Raw genomic sequence first — 21,381 nt, forward strand, 5'->3', positions numbered from 1 at the left:
CCCTGGCCCCAGCATTTGGGTGACAGTCATAGCAGAAGGCATTGATAGCTAGGAGAAGCCCCCAGTGAGCACCAGTTGGTCGAATGACTCTTGCCTTTCCTCCTCTACTGTCTCCCACCCCCAACCCTGGAGGAGCCAGAAAAGGAAGGAGAAAAAGCTGACCCTACCCCTCTTTCCCAGAGCAAATTTTAAGCCACAAGGAGGAAGAAGCCCTGACTTAGATGTGAGATTGAAGTTTTAAATTGGACTGAACTGCACTTTTTAATAGCTGAGAATGAGCTGTAATTATTCAACCAAGACTGATGTGATGGGTGAACATGGCCAGATGCTGTGGGATTTCCTCTGAAGACATCATCATCAGAACAGGAAGAGTTGGACAGAGAACTCTGAAGGCGATTTTTCAAAGTAAGTAAAAATACAGCTAGTTTCCACGTGTACCTCAATAAGTTCGTTCCTACTCAGTAAATGGGCTAAAGGAAAATGGATACAACACCAGTTTCATAGAGTTATTATCATGAAGGTTAAATGAGTTCACATACCTAAAAATGATTCACATCATCCCTGACAAGTAATGTAAATATAAATCATACAACATGTAACAAATATCTGAGGGCTTATTCTGTGCCAGGCATTGTTCCGGGTGTAGGGGATGCATAATGAACAAAAAAGTCCTCATAGAGCTTTCATTCTAGAGGAGACAGACAAAACAAAATCATTATGTATATATAATGCTTCTCTATACTCACATGGTAGGTGTAGATATAGATATAGATACAGATATTTGGCAAGCCTAGAATAGCAGTAGGGAAAGTTAGCTATATATCTGTAGAGAGAGAGAAAACTATACTGTATAAATGTATAAATATATCTATTTCAAGTCATGATAAATGCTATAAAGAAAAATAAAGCACGGTAAGGAAATACAGGAGGTAAGATGGAATGAGGCCCTCATTTAGAGAATGATGATTTTTTTGATGGGCAGAGCACTTTATAGTTTCAAAAAACACCCTCATAAGCACTGTCTCATTTTATCCCTAGTTTCGTGAGGGATTATTCCTGTCTAAAGATAAGGAAATGCGAGCTCAGAAAAGTTCAATGACTCCAAGTCGGGTGACTTTTTATTACCCTTAACAGAGAAAGCAGGTACAAGACCAGTTCAGCTAGAAGCTTTCACATTCTCTACACTCCCTAAATTAATTCTGGGACCCAAAGTCAATACAGCGTTACTGGAAGTTGGTGCTTATGGGGCTTGGCCAGAGACTTGGAAAGAGGATTTATATTTCAGATCTTACTTGCAGCGAAGCAATGGCTGCCACCTACTTTATGAAGAATGGTATCCCAACCAGGTCACCCTGGGGAACAGCTTCAGCATTGATCTCTGTATTGCCTCAGCCCACTTGCAAGCTGGGTAGAGACTACTACTGATATATTTGTTCTCCAAAAGCTAAGCTGAAATATTAAACCTCGTCTGCTCTAAGTTAAAAGTTCATCAATGAATCATAAGTTTGGATGGATCTGCTCAAAGGAAGACTGTCCACGATTTCACCTCAAAGTTTCACAGAACAACTAGTCCCTTTCTCTCAAGGAGATGACAGCTGCAGCATGCTGGAATCCTCAGGAAAGGCAAATGTGTCTGGGATTTCAATCCAGCAAGCTCAGTGTGGAAACCCTTAGCAGGCAGCTCCTGTCCTCTGTGGCTGGAAGGACAGCCCCAGTTCCCAGTGCATTCGAAATTGATGGCAAGGCAGCTGCACAGAGCATTTGCATTTGTGCTCTTAATGCCATTTGAGTATTTCCTTGTTTTCAGGCTGAAGATAAGATGGAGTTTAGATTTTTTTTTTTTAATGACTATTTTGGAAGCAGCTGGCAGTATAATTCTTAGGGAGAAAATGTATTGTTCGGAAAAATAATTTGACAAGCTATTTGGGGTAAGTGAGATACCTCTACGGGCATAGATGTCAGCAGAAACCAAAGATTGCAGAAGAGAGACATTTGGTGGGGGGTGTCTCAAGGAGGAGGGGGAGAGGAGAATGAGGAGAAGGGAGATGGAAGAGGAAAAAAGGGAGACAGCAGGGTGGAGAAGGGCTGGGACTAGTTTTGGGAACCAGCAGGGGCGGGACCAGTAAGCCCCCACTGTGGTGAAGAGACTGAAGAGCATTTTGAAGTGGGGTATGTCTGTTCCGTAGGACCCTGTTTGGGAAGTAAACCCTGTTTGGGATGTAAACCTCTCCTACAAATCTCACTCTACTGGGATCACAGAGGCTTCCTGTGGGCTGTCTTGTGAAAAGCAAAGGGGGTGCTGAGTTTCCTCCTTGACTCACTGCAGTGTAACACAGGACTGTCTGATAGAACTTTCTGTGATGCTGGGAACGTTCCATTCTGCACTGCCCAATATGGTAGCTTCTAGTCACATGTGGCTCTTGAGTATTTGAAATGTGGTTAATACAACTGCTAGTGAACTGAAGTTTTTATTTTGTTTAACTTTAAGTTAAACAGCCACACATGGCTAATGACCAGAAGGAAGAGTCCCAAGTCAAGGTGACCCTGAGAATGCAAATGCTTTGAGATTTGCTGAAGTCTTGGGGCAGGCTTGAGACTTAAACTGAAAATGGGACTGGGGTGCTGAGGTGAAGGCGTGAGCTTAAACTGATTTTACCCAGATCAGGAGGTCAAGAAAACCACAAGCTAATAGGGTTACAAAAGTAGTTGAGAAAAAGAGAATAGAGGCTTCTTATGCAGGCAAATCCAAGTTTCTAAAAGTGGTGAGGGTTCTTGTTTGTTTTGCAGAATATAAGCTAACAAATATTCTTATATTTGTTATGCACAGACATCTCACGCGAAATTCGTAACAGCAACAGTTGTAATAGCACATGGTAGGTGCTTAATAAATGTCTGAGTTACTGGATGACTGAGTAAACAGTACCTTCCATCATCCACCGACATCATCTTAGTTGACTCTTGCAACATCCCCCTGAGGAAGCTGGGGCAGCTGAGGCTCAGAGAGGTTAGATAATAAGTCCAGGAAACTGAGGATTCCTGGTCTTTTGGTTCACCTAACCTGTCCCCCAGCCCGTACGTAAGAGGCCTCATTTGGGCTCTCCACTGTGGCCTCTGCGAGGGGGTTTGTAGGTGCCACTGAATATTCCAGGACCGCAAACACCTGACCAAGCTCTGGTAGCATACACATCCACAGTGTGTGCTCTCCCTTCTCCCACCTGCTGAGGGGCACCTCCATAGCAGAGCCATACCGAGTTCCTTTCTGGGTCCCCACTGCCACTACTTAACACAGGGCCTGCCACACAGCCAGTCTCTACCAATACTGAAGGACTGAAGAAATGAATGAAAGAAATAGTCAAAGGTGGTTTCTCCATTGACTTTTAAAAAACATCCCTTTCACTTTGGAGAAATTGTGTTAATCAACACAAAAACATTTTTTCCTCCCCAAGTCATCATAGAGCATCCTCCCAATTTATTGAATGGAGCCATTTCTCAGCCACTCCGTTTTTGGGCTCTCCAGGGTGGTTGGCCCAGCCCTAACACTGCTCTTTGTTTTTTCCTACTGATGATTTATCTGCTGGGGATCTGAAAAGGGAATTCCTGAAACTCATACACTGACCTCTTTCTGCCATTTCAGCCCTTCGTATTCCTGCACTCAGAAAACTGATAAAGAATCGTGGTACAGAACAAGCCTATTTTTGTTAGCAGATGCAGGAAAAATTACACGTAGAAAAATGAAGCTAACAAAAGGAGGAAGGGTTTAGGTGTATTGACTCAAATTGGGTGTTTTTTTGGTGTAAAATGCAGATTTTTAGCCATCGAATAAATAAATGATCAATCTTAAAGAATGTCCCAACAGCTTTCCTTGGCCTATTAAATGGGAATGATCAGTGCTAACAATTTTTTGTAGACATGGCTCTAAATGTGGATTGTATTTTTATTATAAGGTGGAAAGAGAACAGTTAGGACTGTGGTGATAATGCAAATAGTACCCCTCCTTGCAGAGGACTCCCACACCTCCAATCTAAGGATACAGGGCCATTTCCAGTTTCTCCAAGCATCTACATGACTAAGCCAAGAAGGTTGCCTGTCCCAGGTTGATTGACATCCGTGTAACACACTTCTGAGTTCAATATTTGCCCCTCAGAGAAAATAAGTTGCTTTGTGAAAATTAAGTACTGAGGAAATTCAAGTTAGACATACCCTTCTTACTTTACAATGTTTTTGAATTGTTTGAAATTTTGATAGCAAAGTATTACAGTGAAGTTGAAGTTGTCAAAGTACCAAAGTAAGTACTTTGATTAAAAAAAAAAAATAGCTAAAATGCTTTAAAACCGTGTATAAATGACTTAAAGTTGGGGTGGTGGGGAGGACAAGCCTGATGAGGTTGGACTCACCTTTCCAAAGCTGGCAGCATTGACAGGTTGGGTATCATTCTTCTCGCAGAAATCCAGGTAATGCATATAGAGGGCACTGCGAGGGATGCAGACCCCCTCTGCAATCTCATAGTTCTCCTCCAGCCTAGGGAAATAAACGCCCAATGAGCAATGTGTTACCTTCCCCAAGCAAGAACGGTCTGTTCTTTCTAGTCCTCCAGAGATGGGCAGACCTTAAAAATAGCGTTCTTTCTACAGGTGGAGAAGCTGGGGCCCAGGAAGGCAAAGCAAGCTACCCAAGGTCAAGCCTGGCATGAGTGGCTTGGCAGTGTCAGAATCCTGGCCCCTTTGGGTATAACACGAGGCTACTTTTTCAGCCCAAATTCCCAGATCCTCTACTCTGTACTGTTATTGGCCTGGCCTTGTTCTGGCTAGATCAGATACCTGCAAACTCCAAAAACTACATAGGGTCTTGTGGATGCCCCAATCAGCCAGGAATGAACCACAGACCCACTTGAGGAGCCACTTGTAATAGCTAAAAGCCAAAGGAGGATGTGTCAACATCTTGGAGCTCCTTGGCTGACAAACGCAATGGAGGGGGATTGTCTGGAAAACCAATGCCCTGAGAGAGGCCTATACAGCTGTACAGCCACTAATCTGCTGACTGAAGGGAGGTCTCATGACCAGAGAAGGAAGTTGGCTCCGTGATTACTTTAGAATCCTCTTCTTCTCTGCTGTGCTAGGGGTAATGATTCTATACCCATTACCTTCTTACTGAGTCTCTGTTAGGAATTCTATAGGAGAGATTTTCTACAACTGGGTTTACATCCCAGCCTTGTCACTTGCTGGCTTGGTGACGTTGGGCAAGTTACTTAATGAAGCTCAGGCCTCAGTTTCCTTTTGGAGGGACTGAATTGTAAGTGCCTTCTAAAGTGGTTATAATGATTAGATGAGGTAATGTGTGACAAGCATCCGCATCGTGCCTGGCACGTGCATGGGAAGCACTGAGAAGACGTCAGACCTCCTCATAATTCATTCTTCCTCTCCAGAAAACATTTTTGGGCACGATATGTCCTGACTCTGTGCTAGATATTGGGGATATAAACAAAAATTAGATACAGGGTTTAAATAATTTATTATTCTTTAACCCAAACACCAGAATGTAGGCATCCAAATGTATCTTGCCTCCATTGTCCTAGGCACTCTGGAAGTTAAATACCTTTCCCAAGAAAACTGCTGTGGCACAAGGCAATTTGGGAACTTCTCTTAGGGTCATGCCTTCGAAGCCTGGGGCACCTACTGCTAAATCAACTCACCAACAGAAACATTTCTCCTTTGATCATTAACTAGATTTTAGGAAACAACCCAAAGTGATTTGGAAGCAAGTTTGGGGGATAAAGTAACTGGAAACCCATCCCCCAGCCCCAATTTTTTGGGTCAAAAATAAGGCGTAATTCCAAAGTGATGAAACAAATGTCCTCAAGTGGCTTCAAAACTCCCTCTGAGAGCATTTGCCAAAGAAGTGGCCCAGCACTGTCGTAAGTGAAGTGGAATGAGGACACGGCCCCCCAAGGTGCCCACTTGAAAGGGCAGCGCTTGTTCAACTCATTCCAACATGTGATTGCAAGAACATCGGTTCAATCATTTCATATCCAAACCCCGCAGAGGGGGAACACAACCCTAGGGACACAGACCTGTCAGCACCAAGACAAAACCTGGTGCCGAACAGTCCCCGATCATCTCATCCACTCCCCGTCTTCTGGGATAGGGAACACTGAGTAACTTGGGATGGTTGTTAGAAATGTTCCCAGAAACAGTTGATGTAATCCTTTCTAGGTGATCAAATTCCTTGAGGCTGGGATAGTGTCTGAGTCACTTCTGCATCCTTGAGATACAGCATATTCCTTGGCACACAGTAGGTGGTCAGTAAGTGTCTTATGGATAGATTATTTCAGTCATTTATTCATTCAACAAATATTTATTGATCTTATCACCTGCCAGGCACTGGGGATATCACAATGAGCAAGATAGTTCATGTTTGCATACAGTGAACAGATTAATGGTAGACAGATGGACAAAGACATAGATAACCTTTAACTCAACAAGTATTTACTAAGTGCCAGGCGATGTTCTAGATTTTAAGGAAACAGTGGTGAACAAAACAATGGTCCTGTCCTGAACAGGCTTACATTCTGATGTATGTCTCTGACATCATAAATTGGAATTCTAAGTGTGTTTTCCGGTGGGAAAAGGGTTTCACATAAAGAACAGGTTTCTTAGGACTGTCCTAAGCTTCAGGTCCAGTATGAATGAAATCAGCCTGGGAGGTTAGCCTGGACCCCTAACTGCCATTCACGGCATTGTTTCTCTATAAAAGTGAGTTCAGAGGTCCAAATAACCAGCTCGCGTACAAACTTGTAGGGGCCATCTGAATAAGACAGCTTTCTCAAACTGGGGTCTCACAGACATGCTTTGTTTTGGCCTGAACAGTGTTGGCCCAATTTTTAAAATTCAGGACATTGCACATAAGAATCTGGATTTCTGGCTTCTTTTGAAAAAGCTGAGATCTGGCAACACTGGACCCATATTCCCGCACGACAACAATTGGCCAGAGCTACATGTGCCCTGGAGTTGGCCAGAGTCCTCACTCCTCCCTATTTCTTTGTACCCTGTCTATTTTCTGTTCCTTGTCTGGCTCCTGTAGGCACTTGTATTGGCATAAGACATGATCTATGTCCTAGTTAACTTTGCAGTCTATTTGGGGAGAAGCATGCATAAGAAATAATATTTAATTACTATAAACTCATGACCATAGGTATAGTTGAAGGTGGGAAAACAGAGAGATTGATGTGTAGATGAGAGTAGATAATTAAAGTTTCATGGAAGAATTGGGTTTGGAATTGTGTAACAACAAACAACAACAACAGCTAGCATCTGTTGAGCTCTTACTAGGTGCTGGGCCCTGGGTATCCATGGTCTCATTTGATCTCACAATAACTGTATGGTATGAGGTAGGTATTTATACATATGTTTCAGGATAGGAATCTGAGGCTCAGAGGGTGTAACTCATTTACCCAGTCATGCAGCTAGTAAATAGGAGGGTTTGTCTCAGTCCAAACCTCTCTGGTATTCTGCCATAGTAGTTGGGGGAGGGAGGGAGGTTCCAGGCAAGTAGAACAGCGAGGATGGGAGACAGTGCCATGTGTTTTGAATGATGGAGATGCCGATCCAAGTGGAGAGAGAAGGAAGGGGTATCTAAAGGGAAGAACCATGGGAGGTGGAGGGAGTCTTTAAATGCCACACAAATGGATATTATTTGGCTTAAGAATTTAGCACTCCCTTGGAGTTGAAGAGTTACTATAAAAATGTTATTTTCAGAAGAAGGCAGTAGAGTTGTACTCAGGAGGACTGAAAGAAACAAAGACTCTTCTTCCAGGATGCTATAGGAATAATAATAATGATAATGATAATAGTATCATCAATAACAACAATAACTGACATTAATTTAAACAAATTTAATTTAATAATAGTTTAATAATTTAAACAATAATTTAAAGCTTAATATGTTCTATTTGCCAGGAATGGCTTGAGTATAATAAAAGAACGTCAAACAACAAAAACAACAACGAAACACCTGTCTCATAGGTGTCATCTTAGACTTTTTTTTTTTCTTTTGAGACAGAGTCTCACTCTGTCACCCAGGCTGGAGTGAAGTGGTGCCATCTTGGCTCACTGCAACCTCCGCCTCCCGGGTTCAAGCAATTCTCCTGCCTCAGTCTCCTGAGTAGCTGGGATTACAGGTACCCACCACTATACCTGGCTAATTTTTGTATTTTTAGTAAAGATGAGGTTTCTCCATGTTGGCCAGGCTGGTCTCGAACTCCTGACCTCAAATGATCCTCCCGCCTTAGCCTCCCAAAGTGCTGGGATTACAGGCATGAGCCACCGTGCCTGGCCATCTTTGACTTTTGAGAGTTCCATTAAGCAGTTTTTAAAAGAGATTTGACTTCAACACTTGTAGTGGAACATTTTCCATTCTCATGCATACGTAAGAACAATTTGGGCAACTGCAATTTTGTGTATGACAAGTTGTGGGGAAGATAAAAGTATCCCTTTTTGCTTATTTTTGCTAATGGCTTCCTAGATTTTTTTTGGCTAAAAAAAAAATCCATGAACATACTAAACAAATGTGCATTTCAAACCATTCAGAATTCATCTTGCATATGATTATTTAAATTGATAGAAATCCTTTAAAACCAATTAGATTCTTTTTTAAGCATGGGAGTGGCATGCTCAATGCATTCTTTGGAAAGTTTGCTCTGCGCCTCTAGGGGAGGTGGCCCAGGAGGACGATCAAAGCCTGGCACGTAGTGGCTGATTAATTAGGACTTGTTGAATGAATGAATGAACACAGGAGACCAATTAGGAGCTACTATAATAGTTCTGGCAGGAAATGATGTGGCATGAACTGAAGCAGTGGTTGTGGGGGCAGAGATAACACTTAGGGTGTGGGCCTCATGCTGCCAGATGTGAGGAGGACAGGAGCAACCAGGCAAACTCTCAGGTTCCTAACTGGGCAGAATGCATGAATGGAGGGCTCCATTCCCCACGATCAGAAATGCAGAAGGAGAGGACAGTTAAGGGTGAAAATCATGCTTTCAAATGCGGCGTCAAACAGCATGAGTTTCCAAGGACATTCCTGGCACCTTCACTCATTAGTTACTTTATTTAAGCTCCCTGTGCCTCAGTTTCCGTTTGTTGTTCTTGTGACTTGTGTGCTCACTAAATCTGGCCAAGAGGTCAAGATTAAAATACAAGATCATGGTTAAGAAACATCACATCAAATGAACCCATAGCAGCAACAAACTATTCAAATCAGATAGGTGTAAGTCATGGTTCACACAGGCTGAGCTAATTAAACAGTTACCTGTCAAAGGCCAGAGCCTCCTAAATAAGTATATTTCAGCCCGCGTTTTGTTCCTCTTTCCGGAGCTTCTGAGCCTCAAAGTAACTAGGTGGCTTATAACTACCAAGCATTTTAATAAGCTCTATGAACAAATGGATGTAATTGGCACGGAAGGGCCCCTTTGATGCTTGATGAGTTTCTACAGGAATAGCATCATGACACCTTTGCCCAAACCTCACAAAATCCAGAGGTTCTGTCTGTCTACTAAAGTTGCTAATTGGAATGTCCACTTCCCTGACCAAGGCATGGCAGAAAGAAAGGCAGTTAATTATTCTTCTTCATATCTGATGAAATTTTCCCGTTTCCTCCTCTCTTTTAGAGGACATCATTAGTCTGACATGGTGAACAATACTCCATTATACCTGGGTTTTTTTTTAATGATCAGAAAAAAATTCCGCACTTCTTCCATTTTCCTTATCTTCTATTTAACAACTTGATTATATTTGAATTGAGCCTATCCTATTATGGAGAGATAATGAGCTCAGTCTGCTAGCTAACATGAGTCATTATCTGAGTTATATATTTTTAAGAAGACTTCCTCACAAGGTTTCAGCATGTGGCCTCCTAGGGCACATGGAGGAAGCTTTGTATCAGCACTTAAAATGAAAAGCAAATGTTTCAGCACCTGGCATAATGTCCCACTGTCCTCATTTTAAACCTGTGATTTCTTATATGTATACACAGAGATCTGTTAAACCAATCAGCTGTTTGATAGCATGGGAGCAGCATGATTGATGTATTCTTAGGAAAGGTCGCTCTGCATCAGCTCAAAGTACTCACTTCTCAAGTTCTTGAACACATGTCAAGAACAGAAACTTTTTTATTCTCTTTTACCAAAAAAGAAAAAAAAAGACAACAGGAATTTTTTTTTTTTTTTTTTTTTTTTTTTTTTTTTTTTACAGAAAGCCCAGACTTTACAAGGCAACAGGATTTTTAAAAATATTAACAATTATAACTTATCATTGAAGTTGTCACAGAGATCTGAGACTGTAAGCTATGAAAAAAACAAAAAAAACAAAAAAACAAAACAAAAAAAAACCCTTGCTAAGCAATCAGGACAAGACAGTAGTCTACACCCGTCAGTGGCTCCCTGTTCCTTCTCCACAAAAATCCAGATTCCTGACCGTGGCATCCAAGGCCCCTGGCTCCTTTTCCGGCCTGCTTTCCCACACGTATACCTCTTTCCAGCCAACTGGACTGTTTCCTGCTCCTGAGACACACCTGGTCACCTTCCACTCCCACACACGATCTGTTATCTTCCTACCGCAGGGGATGACCTCTTCCACCATGCTCCACGCATCAAGGCTCAACTCACATTTCTCTTCCTTGGAACTACATTCAATGCACACCCAACCCCATCTGCTAACCACTTCTTCATCCTTTCCTCCTTGCCAGATTCGTTTATTCCTTCGGTAACATGTAGAGTGCTGCAGTGGTCTAAATGCCAGCTATTGTTATGTCTGTAGAAAAGCCACATCCTCTACTCATAAAGCTCTCACTACTTCCCAGGCATGGCCATAGTTCCTCATAGTTTATGGCCCAAATAGCTTTCCTCAGGAGGCAGCACCGGTTTTAGAGTTTGAGATCACTGAGTTTGAATCCTGCTTCCGCCACTTACAAGCTGTATAGCCTGGGGCACGTTACTTGAACTCCCTCACTTCCTTCACCTGTAAAATGAGAGAAACTGTACCATCTCCCAAGCTTGCTGTGAGGACTAGACAAGAATCCATGCACAGCCTGAGGCCCTTTATTGTGGGGAACACTCAATAAAGAATAACGATCAGCATTATTTTACAATATTGTGGAATATTCAGGTAATGTTTTGTCTCTTAAACTGAAAGTCCTTCAAGGGCAGGGACCAAGCCAAATTCCCATTGAAGTTAACATGGTTCCTAGCACTGTGTAACTAGGTGTAACATGGTTGTAACATGGTTCCTAGCACATGGTTCCTTACACAGTCGGTAAACACTGCAGGAGGAAGGAGGGGAAAGGAGGAAAGGCTGACAGGAAGGAAGACAGGCTTTTGCACAGGTCAAGGGACTCTGGTATTTTATTAATCTTACTATCTGGGTGGTTAAAGGAAAAGCACGGTTAATATTAATACATTTGATTTACATTTTCAAGTGCCTACCGTGCGCTAGCGATGTTCATACTTGCTTTCACTACCCGCACAAGATGAGTAACACTATGCCCTAGGACATAGAGGAAGAAATGGAGGGTCAAGGAAGTAAAGTGGCTTGTCCACAGCAACTCGGCTGGGAAAAGCTAGGCTAAAAAGTATGAACTCAGGTATGATGCCTCTAAAGTTCTCACTGTGTGCTAGAAACTGACATGCATTTGGTCAGTCAGCATATATTTACTGAGCACCTACTATGTCCCAGCCACTGTAGAATACAGCCATGAACAAGAAGACACTACCCTTGCCCTGGCCTTTAAGAAACCGACAGTTAACCAGAAGGAAGATGGGAGCTAGGGAGATAACACCACCAGACAGCCAATGAATAGAAAACAGTGGGCTTTGGCTCATATGGGCTCTGGTTAGGACTGAGGCTGAGTCTAGAAAACTCCAAAGCAAAATAAAACAAACGAAAAACAAATCTATTTCATTATACAACAGTTAAGCCATGCTTTGCTGCTAAGTAGACAAGCCAATCAGAAACATGCGTTTGTGTGGACCCTGACATTTCTCAAGGGACCTCAGCTGACCCAGCTTCCTCGTTGTTGAGGATTTTCTTGGGGAGTCAGGAATGTCCCCCTCTTTGTGTAGAAAGAGACTACCTTGGTTTCCTCCTCTTTAAATACAGGTAACTGTCCCGCCTTCTTTACAGGATTTTCATGAGGATTAGGTGTGCTCAGCAGTGACATCACCTGACAAGCCTGGCATCCCACAGGTGCACTGAACGTGTAGGTTTCGCTGATGCGGGGCAATGGACTGAATCAGAGATTTTTTTCTGCCATTGTAATGTCTAAACTGGACCAGAACAGTAGCATCCGATTCCTACCCTGGGTTTGACCTACAACATACTGAACTAGTGTTCCGGTAAGGCCTGGGCTTAGGCAGCTTCTGGAATCTCTCAGCTCAGTTTTTGGTTATTCAAGTCCCTTCTTCTTTTTTTTTCTTTTTCTTTTTTTTTTTTTTGATAAAACTAGGCAATGTATTAAGCACAGTGTTGCAATTTCCATTCGGTTCCCAAAGCTTCTATTGGGGCCTAGGCTACGGGTTTGCAGCCCAGAACTCTGGTGGTCCTGGACAGTAGCTGAGGTGATTTTGGCACCATCCCCTACCAGAAGCTACCTCCTCAGCGGTCCCTTTCCACCTATACCCAGTGTCTACTCATCTCTACTGCACTTTGCCATTATGAATAGGGCCGTGCAGAACATCTTCATATGTGCCCCCTTACACACCTGTGTGGGAGTGTTTCTCCCTGCCGGCATCAAGAAGCAGAGCTGCTGGGTACATGTGCTTCAAATGCTAATGGGATTGCAAAATTGCCCATCAAATGGCTTTACCATTTGACACATTTACCCACAGCACAAAATACTTTTTTTTAAAAAAAAAGTTGTGGCTCCACAACACAGCATCTCATTCCCTGAGACATTTCTGCCCTTGGCATTGGGTTGTCCAGCTTAACTGACCTTTCTCCATCTGTAGCTGAGGTCATCTGGAGGGACACAGTCACATCTAGCGGTATTATCTATCAACACTGGTTGCATTCAGAGCTAAAAGTGTTCAGCCTCTCTTTTTAGAACTATGTTACCTAACTCATATTATGAAAGCAGACAATGTTCTGCCGCTGTTGAGTAAGAATCAAGTCACAAACGGGTGCAGAACGTCAGTTATCGGTTACATCCAATGAGTCTGGTCTAGCAGCTGTGATCTGGTCTAAAACTTCAATGTATTTCTTCTTTGGAACAATGCCAAACCCAATTTCTTACCTATGACCTTCCAGAACATTCTAAAGAGAAATTCTAAATTTCTTTTGTTTCATATTAATTTGGAATATTGATAGCTTGTCAACCAGCCAAGTCCTCAATTTATTTTTTTTCAACAGAAAGGAAAATCTGCCTCCAATCCCCCCGCTGAAAGTGACAATTTGATCTTCTGTCCTCCTCCTTTTTGGAAGAGCCTCATTTCTTCGGTAAATTGCTGGAAGGGAAAATGTCCCCACCCACTAGGCGCACAAGGAGCTCTGGGTAAGGGCGGCAAGGGTGGCGGGCGAGGGCGGGGCACAGAGGGGGCATGTGTTGGCAGCAAGTAGGCCAGGACTGCGGAACAGGCTGCTTTCCATTTCGAAATTCTCTGCATGAATAGAGGTTATTGTGCGGCTGGGATTCCAGCAGCGCTCACCATCCCCAGTGAGTTGGGATTTACTAACCCTCGTGACCGAGGATGCTGGAAAGTGTTTGGCAGAAGGCATTTGACAATATTTGCCTGTTTTCTGCTGGGAGTTGCCTCCAGATCACGTGGCCCCAATTATTTTAGGCTGCTTGGCTGCTGTATTATTTGTTCTTAGAGCGGTGTTATTTGTTCTAGGGGGAGGGGGAGGAGGTTTGTGGCAAGGAAGGGGAAGAAGGAGAAGCAAATAGCTCCTAACCCAATTCCAATAACAAGCCAAATGTCCCAGGAGAGCTCGGCACTGTCAGGCGGGTGGCGGGCGCCTTAGTGGTGCGGCCAGTGTCCTTTCCTGCGCCTGCCCTGCTCTCTGTCCTCAGGGGCTGGCCACTGCCGCTGGAGAGAGGGCACAGCATGAAGGACATAAATGCCTCAGAGAATGAGATGCTTGTCTTAGCGTTAGGTTCCTGTTTTGTTTTGTAAGTATTTTGCACTGCAGATGAAGATATAAAATGGTAAAGCCATTTGATGGGCAATTTTGCAATCCCATCAACACTTCAGGTGTTAATGGAGCAATTCTGCTTCTTGATACAGACATGAAGAAACACTCCCACGGTGTCCAAGGGGGCACACACGAAGATGTTCTGTGAGGCCCTATTTGCAATGGCAAAGACGAGATTTGAACATAACTTAAAAGTTCATCAAAAGGGAAGTGGTGCCGGGTGTGGTGGCTCATACCTGTAATCCCAACACTTTGGGAGGCTGGATCACTTGAGGTCGGAAGTTCAAGACCAGCCTGGCCAACATGGTAAAACCTCATCTCTACCAAAATACAAAAATTAACTGGACATGGCGGTGTGTGCCTGTAATCCCAGCTACTTGGAAGGCTGAGGCAGGAGAATTGCTTGAACCTGGGAGGCGGAGGTTGCAGTGAGCCGAGATCACGCCATTGCACTCCAGCCTGAGTGACAGAGCAAGATTCTGTCTCAAAAAAAAAAAAAAAAAAAGGGAAATGGCAACATTAATTCTGCCATTGTCTTAATTAATTCTGCCATTGTCTTATGCTGACCACTGCGCTGCAGTTAAAATGAGGTTGTTCTTTATGAACCATAGGTGTAGCTTCAGGACATTCTACTGAGGAAGAAAGCAAGTAGTGGATCAATACAGCATAACAGGTTGTGGGTCCATGTTTTTAGTGTGATACATCTTCATGCTTTTTATAAAGGAGACAATGCTAAATTAAAAACTGCAGTTCAGAAACTTCTACAGATACATATGTGTGCAAATGCATATCTGTAATACATATCTACACATATGTATACACACAAGTGCACACATGCACACACATGTCTCACTGGTAATAGGGTTGCTTTTGAGGAGAAGGCAAAGAACTACAAGGAGAAATGGACTGGACTCTTACCTATAATGTTTTTAATTTTTTAACAAGGAAATGTATTTCTTGTGTAAATAAAATAAAAGTAAAGCAAAAATATACTTTAAATGCACCCAGGATATGAGTAAATTGTCCATCACTGGATACAGGCTGCCCCCAGGGTGGGGTGTAACTTGGGAGAGGCAGTTCCCTTCATGTTTTGCTAAGGATCACTCCTTGAAAGGATTCAGCCTCCCAGCAGGGGGAACAATAAGGAACAACAGGATAAATTTACTTATATCCTGTTATTTTTTTTTTAAGCTTACAAAAGAAGAAGAAAATTAGACAAAGGAAAGAAGAGATTGAAAAAGTATGTAAGCATCAGATTTTGCTCTCAACCCCATGGCAGCCAGAGCAAAAAGGGGGCACACTGTAAATTATGTCACTTTTCCTTGTAAAATGGAGGGTGCATCCACTCTCTTTTCAGAGAGAAAGTTTTTATACTGAAACCATATTTTTAAAAAAATGATACATGTGCAGCTTTACATAGGAGGTCACACGTCCTCCACCACCATTTTAAGCATGACTGTTCCTATCTAAGTTTAATGTCCTACTTTCTCTTCCTTACTGCTTCCATACCCTCTCCCCTGCCCGCTTTTCCCGCCTCATCTTGTGTCACTCTCCTCCTTGTGTGCTATGCTCCAACCACATGGGCCACCTTCTCGCTGGTCCTTCAGCAAGCTCAGCCTACTCCCATCCCAGGAAGGAGTGGTGGATGTTGTGTGTGCCCAGACTGCCCTGGGGCACTGAGACACTGTTCCCCCTGCTGGGAGGCTGAATCCTTCCAAGGAGTGACCCTCAGCAAAACATGAAGGGAACTGCCTCTCCCAAGTTACACCCCACCCTGGGGGCAGCCTATATCCAGTGATGCACAATGGGGCTGGGGATAAAGGCCTGGATCTGTTGCTTTGATTCAGGTCATCTTTAATGGGCCGTCCCCACCTCAGAACTCCCTGTAGGATTGGCTGAAGCCTCTGTGATAACCTCTTCACTGCCCAACACCCCCTCTGTGTATCCAGCGTCCCTCACACTCCCATGGGTGTGGAGGCTGGGCACATGCCCTAATAAACCACCTGTATGCAGAACTCTGCTCAATCTGGAGAGGCCACCTACAACAGTGGGGCCTTTGTAGAAGCTGTTCTCTCCACCTGGAACATTCCCCTGTCCCTGGTTTTCGCACTGTCATGGTGTCATACATCTATCCACGGAAATGTCACCTTCTCAGAGAAACTTGCCCTTACTGCTCAACCTGAAATAGCCTCTCAGACACTACCCTATTAGCCAAGTTGAAGTCTCTGCACAGCGCTTCTCACTATCTAATACATTATTTGTTTATCTGTCAATCATGAGTAATTTTTAAAAATAGAGACAGGGTCTTGCTCTGTCACCCAGGCTCGAGTAAAGTGGCACAATCAGTCTGCTACAGTCTTGAACTCCCAGGCTCAAGCCATACTCCTGTCTCAGCCTCCAGAGTAGGTAAGACTACAGGTTTATGCCACCATGCCCAGCTAAGATTTTTGTTTTTTGCAGAGACAGGGTCTCACTATGTTGCCCAGGCTAGTCTTGAGCTCCTGGCTTCAAGTGATCCTCCCACCTCAGCCTCTCAAAGTGCTTGAATTACAGGCGTAAACTAATGCGCCCTGAGTGTCATTAGTTTAACTATATCTGTATATATTTCGGCTGGGCATGGTGGCTCACACCTGTAATTCCAACACTTTGAGAGGTTGAGGCAGGTGGATCACATGAGGTCCAGAGTTCAATACCAGCCTGACCAACATGGAGAAACTCTGTCTCTACAAAAAAATACAATATTAGCCGGATGTGGTGGTGCATGTCTGTAATCCCAGCTACTTGGGAGGCTGAGGCAGGAGAATCACTTGAACCCAGGAGGTAGAGGTTGCGGTGAGCTGAGATCACGCCACTGCACTCCAGCCTGGGCAACAAGAGCAAAACTCCGTCTCAAAAAAAAAAAAAAAAAAAATCTCTCTCTCTCTCTCTCTCTCTCTCTCTCTCTCTCTATCTGCCTACCTACCTACCTACCTATATCTATATCTATAGATGTAGATATAGATATTTCCCCTATTTCCCCCATCATTGGCTCCTTTTCTTCGTCTACCTCATCCACCGTTGCATTTCCAGAGCCTAGAACAAGGACCTAGCAAATACCAGGTGCTCAGTAAACATTTCTTGAATTAGTTAATGACTGAAATTCTAAAACATATAAAGATAATTAGAGGAAACGTTAATGTTCTTTAAACAACTTGATGGCTTTTGATAAGAATAAGGCTAAAATGTGCAAATTCCCAAATTTGGTTTGGCTTTGAAAATAGACGTATCATTAAAAACAGTTCACTGACCTTGTGACTTGGAGAGTAAAATTTCTTCTGGAATGATCTATGTGACCCTTTATTTAGAAGAACAGATATTTTGTGCAGAATTAGGTAGCATAGAAGGAGATGTGGCTGTGCCTATGCCAGGGAGGAGACGGGGCCTGCTCCAGGCTGTCCTTGTGGGTCTCAGAAGGAAGGTGTGAGCTGAGGGATCGACTGAACCCCCACCCCATGCCAGATGCTGTTCAAGCACCTTCTATGGAACAACTGATTTCATCTTCATGACTACCCTATGAGCTAGACACTATTGCTCTCCCCATTTTATACGTGAGTAGACTGAGGCACAGAGACATTAAGGACCTTGTCTAAGATTTCACAGCTTGTAAGTGGCAGAGCTGGGAGTTAAGCCATGACAGCTTGATTTCAGAGACCGCACCATTTACAGTCTCACTGTTGCCAGGCAGATGTCCTGCAACCACAGAAAAATAGACATGAACAAGGTGATTTTCTTCTAGTTCCTTTCAAATTTTTTACTCTGAAACATATGACATGTTCAGGTTATTAAAGCAAGAATGTCTGTTGGCCGAGTGTGGTGGTTTACACCTGTAATCCCACCACTTTGAGAGGCCGAGGCAGGAGGGTCACCTGAGGTCAGGAGTTCAAGCCTAGCCAACGTGGTGAAACCGCATCTCTACAAAAAGCACAAAAATTAACCAGGCGTGTTGGCAGGTGCCTGTGATCCCGGCCAGTTGGGAGGCTGAGGTAAGAGGATCACTTGAACCCGGAGGGTGGAGGTTGCAGTGAGCCAAAATCACGCCATAGGACTCCAGCCTGGGCAACAGAGTGAGACTCCACCTCAAAAAAAGAAAAAAAAGTCTGTCAATTCCGTGCATTTCTAAAAACTCTCACTCCCAAAGTCCTTTACATCGATGCCTCATTCGATGTCTTGGCACTATGGGAACTTGCGTGGCTGTAATACTTAGGGAAGGGTGAAGGGGGAGATTTGATCTGAGAAGTAAAGTCGAATTTTAAATAAAGCAAAAAGCAGGAAATGCAATGAGGAAAAGGTCTATAGGAACAAATGATGGAAAGAAGCCAAAAGGCTGGAAATAGAGCTCTTGAAAACAACCTTTGCTATTCTTGAAGCAAAACAAGCTGACTGCTGAGGCTCTTGTTAGAGAAGATTGAGTTACGCTCCTGAGTGCTTTCTCCCAGTGTTGTTTTCCTCTCACCTCTGGATGGATTAGACTAGAGAATCTAATATGATTTGCTCATTAAAGCCCATCTGCTTCCTTTTCTGATCTGCCCTCTCTTCTCTATCCTTCCTAATGTTTCTTTTCCTTTCTTCCCAAGCATGAGCTTTGCAGTTAAAGAGACCCAGCCAGGTTCCTGCCTCTGCCACTGATTGGCTGTGTGCCTATTCAGGCAAATGATTTAACTGGTTCAGCTTTATTTTCCTCATCAGTTAAACGGGCACAACAATAGCAACTCCACAGAATTGTGAGAATGAAATGAGGCGTATATATAAAGTGCCTAGCATGGAGGGGTGCATATAATGCACCCCTTCCTTTCTTTTCCCCATTTCTCTTTCCTTCCCCTTCATTCCTAATTCTTTCATATTTGCTGGGCTGCACTGCTAGGGCAATAATTGCCTTCAATGGCCAAGATTCTCCATGGGGTGAATCTCATAGAGAGCTCTAGTGTTCAAAGCTACAACATAATTTCCAAATAAAGCTTTTAGAGGAGAATTTATCTGTAAATATCAAACACAAAGGCAATCACTTAAACATCATTAAATATTTCATCAAGCCCAGGAATGCCGAATATTAAAGAGAAAGCCATTCTAGTAGATTACTCTTGTTAGTGTTATTAATGTTAAAATAATTATATATAGTTGCAATTAATTATGAATTAAGGGTTCATTGGTAAGAGTCAACAGACATCTGTTTCTATTATAAATTGTAATAATGGATTCTATTAAAATCAATTAATAACACCATGGGGAATCCAGTCCTTGCCAGTGTTTGGATAACAGAAAAAACATCTACCCTAAAATAAAATATGAAAATTCCAATCCCCAGGCTAGATCTAAGGCTAGTGGAGCATTTTACATATACTGCAAATTAAATAGATTTCATGTTGGTTGTGGGATGTCAAGTTATGACAATGTTAAAATATCCAAGTGATATCCTATCCTATAGGTAAGAAGATACGAGCATCCTCTGAAGAGAGAACTTGCTAAAAATGGAAACTTACCATTGCAGAGTAGCAGGAGTGGAGTGGGGCTTGGATGCTCTATTATTTTCTTTTTCCTCATCTGTTAAAGGAAAGAAAAAGAAGCTAACTTCAGTAGGAAACAGTAGGAAAAAGTAAAAGTCGTGTCGACTCTCCCAAGTTTCAAACGACTATGTTTCTCTGAAATGTTGATGCTTTGAAACAATATTTTGGCTTTTCCAACATGTTAGACTCATCATACTTTAATACAAAAAAAAGCAAAATTGACTTTTATTTTAAAACTCTTATGTCAATTTTGTTTTTATTTGACACAATGTGTTAGAGTTTGAAGAGCATTTCCCTTTATCACTGACCAATGTGATCACATTCATCCACTCGGTATTTTCGTAACTGAAGCAGGACAGACTACAATTTCAACCCTAAAAACATAGGGACCTCACTCACTGCTATGGACTGAATATTTGTGTCCCCCACAGAATTTATATGTTGAAACCTAATCCCCAAGATGATGATGATATTTGAAGGTGGGGCCTTTAGGAAGTGATCAGTCATGAGTCTTATGAATGAAATTAATGTCTTTATGAAAGAGATCCCAGAGAGCTTCCTCATACCCATTTCTCCCCTCTGAGAAGACAGAGAGAAGATAGTGAGAAGATAGCCATCTATGAACCAGGAAGCGGGCCCTCACCACACCCAAATCTGCTATTGCCTTGATCTTGGACTTCCCAGCCTCCAGAACTGGGAGAATAAATCTCTGTTAATTAATCTTTGAGGATAAACAATAGAGAAATAAATCTCTGTTGTTCATAACCCACCCAGTTTATGGTATTTTGTTATGAAAACCTGAACAGACTAAACTCTTCACCATTTGTTCTTTGTAACCCCAATGAAGCAGAGCCTTAATGTAGGGTAGGGAAAGTGTAAGTGTTCAGGAGAAGAATCGGGTTAGCAATGCAATGGAGCAGGGTTTAGCACATACTTTCTGTAAAGGACCTGATAGTAAATATTTTAGGGTTTGTGGACCAATAGTAAAAATCAAGAATATTGTATAGAATTTATATGACGGAAGAGAAAACAAGTTTCCATGAAATATTTATTGATAAAATTCAACGTAAGCCCAGGCACAGTGACTCACACCTGTAATCCCAGCACTTTGGGAGGCCAAGGTGAGTGGATCAGTTGAGGTCAGGAGTTCAAGACCAGCCTGGCCAACATGGTGAAACTCTGTCTCTACTAAAAATACAAAAATTAGCCAGGCATGGTGGTGCACACTTGTAATCTCAGCTACTCAGGAGACTGAGGCAGGAAAATCACTTGAACCTGGGAGGCGGAGGTTGCAGAGAGCCAAGATCGTGCCACTGCACTCCAGTCTGGGCAACAGAGCAAGAATCAAAAAAAAAAAAAAAATCCAATGTAATAGTAATAATTGAATATAATTTTTGTAATATATGTCTATTAATGAGAAGAATTAAATTAATTTTGGGGGTGTAGGTAACATTCTTCTAATTGGGATTAGAATTAATGTTGCCTATTATTAAATAGATTACAAACGTTGATCTGTAAAGGCCATTTTTAGCTTGCAGCCCCACAAGCATCAGGCCAGATTTGGCTCACATGACCCTGATTTGCTGAGCCCTGCAATACCACAGTCTGAACAACAGATTAATTTTCAGCATATCTAAAAAGAATTTGTCACAATTTCATCATGGATT

At 42.7% G+C, this 21,381-nt stretch overlaps 1 protein-coding gene and 1 long non-coding RNA gene across 8 annotated transcripts in view; one reads left to right on the forward strand and one right to left on the reverse strand.

The window, feature by feature from the left end:
- The window catches only part of LOC105497686 (regulatory factor X4), a 178,421-nt gene that overhangs the window by 103,248 nt on the left and 53,792 nt on the right, over positions 1–21,381 (reverse strand). For all 6 annotated transcript variants that reach the window (XM_071071193.1, XM_011768962.2, XM_011768960.2 and 3 more), the window contains 2 exons: positions 19,691–19,751; positions 4,395–4,518 (listed from right to left, as the gene is read on the reverse strand). In XM_071071193.1, the coding sequence (XP_070927294.1) occupies positions 4,395–4,518; positions 19,691–19,751 (185 nt within the window). The remainder of the gene's footprint in view (positions 1–4,394; positions 4,519–19,690; positions 19,752–21,381) is intronic.
- Positions 6,560–19,795, forward strand: LOC105497683 (uncharacterized). Of its 2 annotated transcripts, none has more exons than XR_011608891.1 (4): positions 6,560–6,749; positions 12,168–12,379; positions 13,392–13,533; positions 19,636–19,795. It is a non-coding gene; the product is annotated as an uncharacterized lncRNA (long non-coding RNA). The 2 variants fall into 2 exon arrangements; XR_011608892.1 differs by lacking the exon at positions 19,636–19,795 and adding an exon at positions 14,267–14,474.

This window comes from Macaca nemestrina, chromosome 10 (genome assembly GCF_043159975.1).
Source record: "Macaca nemestrina isolate mMacNem1 chromosome 10, mMacNem.hap1, whole genome shotgun sequence".
NCBI lineage: Eukaryota > Metazoa > Chordata > Mammalia > Primates > Cercopithecidae > Macaca > Macaca nemestrina.